The 9,145-nt window shown below is 35.1% G+C and overlaps 2 protein-coding genes across 2 annotated transcripts; one reads left to right on the forward strand and one right to left on the reverse strand.

Moving 5' to 3' along the window:
- Window positions 1-678: 678 nt before the first annotated feature.
- LOC133672746 (uncharacterized CRM domain-containing protein At3g25440, chloroplastic) lies at window positions 679-4,014 on the reverse strand. The gene is made up of 4 exons (XM_062093263.1): window positions 3,725-4,014; window positions 3,267-3,600; window positions 1,938-2,342; window positions 679-1,177 (listed from the first exon to the last, which is right to left on the reverse strand). The coding sequence occupies exons 1-4, from the start codon at window positions 3,799-3,801 to the stop codon at window positions 749-751; spliced, it is 1,245 nt and encodes a 414-aa protein (XP_061949247.1). The 5' UTR covers window positions 3,802-4,014; the 3' UTR covers window positions 679-748.
- Window positions 4,015-4,437: 423 nt separating this feature from the next.
- Window positions 4,438-8,603, forward strand: LOC133672820 (protein FAR1-RELATED SEQUENCE 12-like). The gene is made up of 3 exons (XM_062093354.1): window positions 4,438-4,631; window positions 7,022-7,581; window positions 8,000-8,603. Coding segments are annotated over exons 1-3 (756 nt in total). The 5' UTR covers window positions 4,438-4,630; the 3' UTR covers window positions 8,195-8,603.
- Window positions 8,604-9,145: the final 542 nt, after the last annotated feature.

Here is a 9,145-nt window from a genome sequence, read left to right on the forward strand (position 1 = left end):
AGGTTTAGTAACTGTGAATTAGATACTGTAAAAGAGTAGTGTTTGAGAATGTAATTAAAATCATATTTTTTTTTTAAAATAAAAAAATATTATTTTAATATATAAAAAAAAACATTTTCTCTTGTTAAAATAATTTTCCCTCGATTGAGTTTTAATCTAATAAAATCAGATAAAAATAGAAGACTTCGAAGGTTAAAAAAAATAAATTAGCGGATGTCATTAGGCACTAGCCACCTCTGTTCTTGAATGACCTGCTGCCAATGTCATGACCTGCATCTACATGCCAATTCTCCAGAATACAAGACTTGTTACCTAAGTTTCCTGAACAACAAACACTTCACAGTTCACAGTGTCTGGTTGCCTTTGTTCTGCCTGTTTCCGGCCCGGCTGCAGCAACTACCCTGACAAGCCACTCCTTAGAGCTTTGCTTTCATAATTGGGACTTGTCCAGGGTTAGATTGATCCCTACCATTTCTAATGAGATGCCAGTAATTCACCTAACTTCAGTTCTAGCGTATCTTCTTTTATACTGATAGGATTAGCTCCTACCAGTAACTAAACTATTACCTTATTGATACCAGCTTCTTCATGTTCGCTAAAGGTTAACGAGCAAAATAGAGTGTAGGATGCATAAATTACCATTTTATGAGTGGTAATGGACGTAAGGAGAGGAATAGATTTGGAAACTAAGTTTGATTTTATACAAAAAGTTATTTCTTTTACACAACCTTGATTATCAGTTATCATTCTACAGTATTGATGATGAACCCAAAATTGCAGAGGAGCTCGTTTTAGTAGCGGATGAGCTATCTCTGCTTTCTTCATCATCCAAATCAGATAGGTGGTCATCTTCAGAATCTGATTCGCTTAGGGATAAGTCTTCAACTTCGGAATTATCTTCAGCTTCAGACAAATCTTCATAAGTGGCACTTGCTTTTATTTCTGTAAGACCTGGAGGAAAACTATTGCAAGACAAATCACTGTTTTGCTTTACAGGTTTCCCAGATTCCTCCAAGTACTTTCGTGTTGGACCATCCAAGATAGACCCGGGATTCCTATTGTTTGAATCACCATAAAGTGCATTGTGCCTGCAGTAGAGCTCCAATTCTTTTTCAGCGATGGCAATGAAGTGCCTCACAGTCTCGAGTGATTGCTCGTATTTTGATTTCTCTAGTGCCTGCAAAGGCAAGGAAGAGTTAATCAACTTAGCTGCTAACTAGTTTTGAATAGGATCACAAGGTTGCATATGAGACACATCAATGTCAAAGCCATTATCATATACAAAAGCAACAGGAATGGTGAGAAGAAAATATGCCAGATGTATCACGTTTAGCTTCCCAAAAGGAGAAAAAGGGAGGCTGACTGTATTAAAATGGAGGTGAATAAAGTATCATCGCACGTGTACGTTCTATTTTCCCCTTCTTGTGTAAGAATATAAGCAAAATGACTAAAAGTGAAATTGGAAAGGCCATACAAGTGGCAAGATGAAATTTAATATAATAGTTCTACAAATCAAATCAAATCACGCAGAAGATTTTTTAGGACAACAAAAGGTTCAAAATTTCAAACGATGGTTACCGATTAGACAAGAGCATCTCTTGTTTTCTCAAACCATGGCTTGATAGTGAATTGGTATCACCTGAACTAATATTGGCAAGCAAGTTTATAGCCAGAAATCAGTTGACTGGTCTTAGTCTCATCCTAGAAATTGCAAGCTCTCCTAAACAGCACAAGATACAAATAACAATGATGAGTTGATGCTGAATACATAAATATGAAGCTCCATACTAGTGTGAGAACATTTTGAGTGTTAAAACAAGTCACAGTGCAACCTTGCTATTACATTGACAATTTAAAAACAGCCTGCCTAAACACTATAAACATCCAGAAAGAGGAAATTTTAAGCAGTAGATAATGATGGAAGCTGTGGCACGCACCTTCTTTTTGGACAATGTATCCACAGGCGACGTGACTTTTGGCTGAACATAGTTCTTCCCTCTATAAAATATGACAGTGTCATCTCCAATTATTTGTATAGGGATCCCACCACTCAATCTGGCAATTTCCTGAGCAAACTCTTGTACTTGGCCAGGTTTGCAAGAAGAATTGCAGATGACCTTTACAGTTTCATGTTTCTTCCAATGCATATGCATATTAAGAATGACACCTCCAAATACTCCTCTTCTTCCTATTGGAACATAATTAGACTTTTTCTGGGCCATCTTTTTCATGAAAAAACGCTCCTCGCCAGTCAGTTCATGTGGTTTGACTTCAGGTCCCTGCATTTTAGGAACTTCATACCGCTTGAGTCTTTCAACCAGCTTAGCTTCCTTGATTCTGGCCTGTGATTATAGGAACAAGCAACGAAAAAGTAATCACCTATATGAAACATGGGAGACATTAATTGGATTTAGTAGCCTCATGGAAAAATTTCTATCCTAATATAGTTTTCCTTCTCTGTTCTCATCACAAACAGGCCTAATAAAGAGGGGAGCGTATTGATCCTCACATTAACTCGTCAATTCTTTTCCATTACACATACAAGTAATGGAAAAATTGATCCCTGCAGTATTTTTGCAAGGTGAATTTGTTCTTTTATCCTTTTCTAGTTGCATGCAATAGGCACAAGAAAAAATCACATACAGGGAATTATGCTCAGAATAAATATTAGAAATGGGGTTGAAATCACGTTGATTGAATTTCACAAACACAGGATCAGGTCTTTTATCGTCAGCTAGTTATATGCACTCAACTACCGCATCTTACATTCAATAACAATACAGCTTGCAGCCAAAAAAAAAAAAAAGACCATTGTACTTACAAAGTCCAACAAAACCAGGCTGGAAAAACAGTCCAATCATGCTCAGTCCCTCAAGCTTAGACATAATTCCCACTTCTGTATATGCAAAATTTAGCTTCCTCTTCCTTTTAGAAGGCACACTGGTTAATATTTTTACCAAAGATCATGCTATTGTTCGATTATCAAAGGCTAGTTGTTTCCACTTAACTAATGGGCGGCAAAATGTTATGCAAAAGAACTTCACTTCAATAAATTACTTGATTCATAACAAAAATTATAAATGGTTGAGATCACATTGATTATATTTTCTTTTATCCTAAGCTAATTGTATGCAATCAACTATAACTTATCTCAAACTCAATAACTAGTTACAATAAGCTAAATAAAAATACTAAACATCAAAATTAGCAGCCAACCAAGCCAGAAACCAAAAAAAAAAAAAAAACAAAAATTCAATCATGCTCACCCTCTCAAGTTTGGTCTTAATCCTCTCTTCTACATTGGCAAATTTCTGCCCCTTCTTCCTCTTAACTGTAAGCGAACGCGGGTCCTTTCTATTAGCAGCTTTTCTCTTCTCCTTCTCTTTCTTTCTCTGCAACTTCAATCTCTTCTTTGTCATCCACTTCTCTTTCTTTGGAGGGTCAGCCTCATGTGTTTCAAACTTGGGTTTTCCTTGTGATATCACTAAGTTCACTCTTCCATGACTCACATTTCTAAAACCCCATGAAGGGTTTATCAAGTTTTGTGAAATTCTCTGTCTTGATTGAATCAAAATTGATTCATGTGCTTGTAAAATTGGCCTAAGCAAGCATTTATCGTATCCCAATAAATAAATGCATAAAACCCAACATTTTTTCACATCCAAAAAAGCATGAAGTTTAAATCTTTATTCACATCTTAAATATATATGGAGAAAGAAAGTACCTGAGAAATGAAGATGGTGGCTTGAGAAGAGAAGAAGCTGCTCTTTTTAAGCTATGAAAGAATAAGGCTTTTGCCATTAAATATATCAAATGCAACTACTTTATGCTAAAAAGACTCAATTTTTCATTCTTGTAAGAAATCAAGAAAACAGAGACTTAATTTGGAAAGGGAAAGGGAGACCGAAAGAGCTCGTTTCTTTTCCCTAAACAACTCAGAGGAGAAACTCCATGACCGAGTGAGTTCACTCAGTTGGGCCTGGTCTGAGCCTGTCCAGTTAAAAAGGCTCCCAGGGCCGTCTTTCTGTCATTTATGATTTTTGGTTGATAAACAGGAAAATAATGAAAAAGCAAGATTAACTTATTTTTTAAATTTTAACAATTTATTTTATTTTTTTTAACAGAGGCGAGGTGAAATTTACATATTGGTATTGAAGATATATTATAATATTAATATTATTTAAAAATATCTGTTATTGGAAATATAAATATTAATGAATTAAAAATTAACTATCAATAAAATTCTTGTGTTTTTAATTTATTGAAGGAAAATTTATTTAACACAAAACTATAAAATGAGTTACCTTCGGGTGGTACAATTAAAAATATCCTTAGTATGCTACTGAATTGAAATATGTTTAATAGATGAGAGACTAAAAGGAGATTGAAGGCTAAGCGGTGATCTTACGTGTGGAAGTACACTCAGCTTGCCATGTGTTGACCTACTACTCGTTACAAATAGGAAACTTTGACTTCTTCTTTCTGTCAACTCAATCAATGTTTGCCACCTCACTGTCACCTCGCGTCCCCATTCTTATTATCCTGAAGTCGCACTTTTCTCTCTCCGTCTCTCTCCTCTGTGTGGCTTGCAGGAAGTTTAGCCCGGAATCGATCACTACAAATTTTTTCAAGTAAGCAAAAATTATTTTCAAAGTTTCGATCTTTTATTTAATTTCTTGAAAATTGGAGTTTTACTTTATTTTTATTAATTTTAAAATTGGATTATGAGTAATATAAATAGAGGAGTGATTTATAATGGGATTTGAGTATGGATTATGGAATGAAGGGCTGTTTAGATTGTGGGAAATCAAGGAAAATGATAAAGTTTGAATCTTTATGATGAAAGTTTATATTTTTTGTCATAAAGGGTTGATTTTAGTTCTGGCAATTTTTTATTTGGTTTATTGTGATATTGATAGCTATTAGAATTGTGGGTTTAGGGTTTTAATGTGTTTGAACATGGGGTTTCTTTGGCTGCTGAGAAATTGTGTGGACAAAGGAGAAACACTTTTTTTGTAATGAGAAAAGTTCATCAGTTAGCAGAAGTTAGAGACTAGTTTTGAATGATTGAATTTTAGTGTTGTTATGTGTGTTTCATGTTCCCTCTTGTTTTTCTGTGGAAAGTTTGAATTTCAGTTTTTCCGGCTTTCGATAGCTGAACGTGATTGTCTAGTTATGCGTACCTTGTAAAGAAACAATGTGCATTTGTATCAAAAGTTGTGGAGGATACCAAGAGGAGAACGAAGATAGATCAATTTCCAGATAACAATTTCATTTTAAACCTTTTTCATAAAGATTAAGAAATAACTAATTGACAAATACGGGTGCCAACTAACTCTATAAATGGTTAGAGTCTAGTGAGCTGTGTAGTAGGTTTGAATTGAATCTTAAGTTTTACTTGTCATACACTTGAGACCGAATCTTTAGTTGTACTATAGACTTTCACGAATTGAATTATGTGAAGTGTTGACCTTAGTTGTGATAATCGATTCATATGGATAGCATGTGTATGCTCTATTACGGATACTTTGTGATTTTAATACATGCATAGTTGGGGTACGTAGTCTAGGTGAGTTTTCTTTGCAAATAGAGCTGGACCAATTAATTGTGTGTAAAGACTCAAAGTTTTTTATGAACTAGTCTTACAATGAATTGATTTTGGTTGCTACTTTTACTCCTTTTGTAGCTTATTCTTAGTTAATCGGAATTTGCTTGTTTATGTTAAATTTTATTGGAATTTCGTCTAAAACTGGTTGCTTTGTTTTTCTAAGGCTAAACAAACTTAGCTTTTGTTTTTAGATCTTTAGTTCTTTGTAGTGCGTAACGATGCTTAGCTCTTCTTTCCTAAAACAGTCGTTTCCTTTTGTAGCAATGACTCTGTAGATTGCTTTAGAAAACTAGGAACTGCATGATGATATGGTTACTGTACATGCAGAATGCCTTTTGTGGCTGCCTTAGCCCCACCTACTGCTTTGGGAAATGAGTTAGTTTCATTAGTTCTAATATCGTTTGTTTTACCTTATCTCTCCAACCATAATCTTTGAACATATTGTTTGGAGTCCCTCTTGCAAGTACAACAAAAGAGACCCTTTTTGTGAGAGAGATGCAATGAGTAACAAAAATGTGGTTAATGATATGGTAAGACATAGGCTATTGCAGACAACGAGAAACTTATTTTTTTTTTCCAATAGTAGTAGGGGGAGCCAAGACAGTTTTAAAACCCATTTGTGCACATATATTAGTCCATAATTATATAGCTGTTCATTTTCCCAAGCCATTTGTTTTCTCGTGACTCCAAGACCGCATAGGCAAAAATAATGGTTTAGGAAAGAAGAGCTATGCAAAGTTATGACTGTGAAGCAGTGAGACCTAAGTTTGTTTAGTTTTATAAGAACTAGAGGTACTAATTTATAGACAAAATTTCAATAAAATGTAACTGTACTTACCATATTCTAACTAAATTAACTAAGAATATGCTGTAAAAAATAGACATTAATGAACAAAATTGATTCTTTATAAGATCATTTGATAACCATTTACCTGAAAACTCAGCCCATCTCTCTCTTTTCAAAGAAAAACACATATACACCAGGTAATGGCATGCTTGCATGCATGCGTTACAACTGGAAAAGGTTCCGCAGCATTTATGCCTGACTAAATCAGAATGGCTAAGGGTAACACTTATCAGCCAAAGCCCATGTGGGTTATGTTACGAGGAATGATTGCTAGACTTTGTTGTTTTATGCCATCTGTGCAATCCTTTTGTTTACCTAGCTGAGAGAAATGCAAGAGTTTTAAGATTTAGTTGTTGCATGGTTATTCTGAAATAACAGAAATCCGGATAAAGTTTGATGCCCAGTTATTTAGCCTCATTGAATAATCAGTTCTTTAAGAACATTATGGCTAAAGACTGAATCCTCAACCTTTTCTTCTGTCTTCAAAGATATTTATCTCATGTCTTCTCTGATAAGACATCGTGTGGGCATGGAAGTCATTGAAACAATTGATGTTGTTTTTACAGTGGACTTCATCGTTGATGGTGATGCTAATGGTGATGTACCGGGAAATGCAGTTGTGGACGTTGCTAGGGCTGGTGATGAAAATGAAATTTTTGAAAATTCTGCTGAAGAAGAATTTGAACAGTATGAAGATCGTAAAATGGATAAAGAGACTTTGGATATAGATACGATAACAGATGGAGCTCCAGCTATGTCAATGATTACTGCAGATGAGCCATACTTGGGACAGGAGTTTGATTCTGAAGCAGCTGCACATGCGTTTTACAATGCTTATGCTACACGCATAGGATTTGTCATCCGTGTAAGCAAACTTTCTCGATCAAGACGTGATGGATCTGCTATTGGTCGGGCGCTTGTTTGCAATAAAGAGGGCTTCAGAATGCCTGACAAGCGTGAAAAGATTGTTAGACAAAGAGCGGAAACAAGGGTTGGCTGCAGGGCAATGATTTTGGTGAGAAAAATAAGTTCTGGTAAATGGGTCGTTACAAAGTTTGTGAATGAGCATACTCATACCTTGACACCTGGCAAAGGTCGAAGGGATTGCATTTATGAACAATATCCGGTTAGTTCTTGTGTTCCTATCGTTAAACTACTATTAGTATTCATGGTTTGAGCTTTGACATCATAAAGTATTAAATTCTATGAGTCACATTGGCCAAGTTAATCACTGGGGTCCCAAAGTTTTGTAATGAGGTCCATAAGGATTAAATTAATATCAGCTCAGGAACTTAAAGAACCTATAAACCTATACTTTTGCTTTCTTTTGATCCAAAGAACCAGGCAACTAAGAGGTATGCATTCTTTTGAAATGCTATTGAACTTAGGATGCAATATATTCACGCTAACAAACTGTGCTTGTGCACATTTCAAAGGCTGAAAAATCTCTATGATGCACTTGCAAGAGTCTTCCTGTAATTTATTTTTGGCTTAATTTTGCACTGCAACATGCATTTTAATGCTTTTTTTCTTTTCTTTTGCAGAATGAACACGACAAGATTAGGGAGCTATCACAGCAGCTGGCCATAGAGAAAAAGAGATCCGCGACCTATAAAAGGCATCTGGAATTGATTTTTGAGCACATTGAGGAACATAACGAGAGTCTATCAAAGAAGATCCAACATACTGTAGATAGTGTTAGGGACATGGAAAACAAAGAGCAGCAGAGTCAGACATAGTTCCAGCATTATTTTTACCAGAGTACAAAGTCCAGAATTGGTGTACAAAATGCTGTTGGGTGTAAAGCATACATAGATATCAAAAGCTGACCTTGCTCTAGTGTTGAGTTTCAGGTGTCTAGCTAACTTGTACAGTCTATAAAAGGCATTGGCATTGCCATAGATAGCTGAAAATTAATTCTTGTTTGCATTTTATGGGGAAGCCCGTTTCGAGTCTGGTGTGTTCTGTATATAGCATATAAATGCTTTTTTTTTTTTCTTGTTTTGTTGATTATTATCAGCATTAAATCCATTTTATTGATTTTGGCTGGGTCATTAGGAAAGCCGGATCAATATTTTTTTATTGAAACATCCTTGTTTCATTTTTTTTAAATCCCTAGTTTTGATTTGGGTTTGATTGAGTTAACTAGATCTATAGCAACTTGTGGAGTTATTTGATTTCGGCCAGTCAATATTAAAATCAGTTCCAAGTAAAAAACCCAAAACCCCAAAATAAATATAAAAGGTAGAAACAATAATTTAGTCTTTATAAATTCAGCAAATTTCACTTCAACTTCAGTTTTAATTTTACAATACTAAAATTCCGTTATTATAATATTAAATATTATCTTAATTTTTTGCGTTATTGTTCTAATTACGTGACATAAACTGATTTGAGAACCGGTTTGAAAAAGAATCAAGGTTATTTAATCACGGGATAAATTCACAGGTTAATTAACAGATGCAATCACAAAAACAAACATTCTCGTCCCACCGTTCGTCCAGACAATTTAAACAAATGAGCCATCTCCGGCTATGCATTTGCTGTTCTTGTCATAACACATTGAGAAGGTGCCGGAGAAGAATATAACTTTGCATTCTGGTATATGACCGATGATTTCCTCCCTGGAAATATTTATAGTACTAAATCCAAGTTCAGTGCCGCCCTCCAACATGATTCTTGATTTCCAA

This window comes from Populus nigra, chromosome 14, assembly GCF_951802175.1.
Source record: "Populus nigra chromosome 14, ddPopNigr1.1, whole genome shotgun sequence".
In the NCBI taxonomy this organism is placed as follows: domain Eukaryota; kingdom Viridiplantae; phylum Streptophyta; class Magnoliopsida; order Malpighiales; family Salicaceae; genus Populus; species Populus nigra.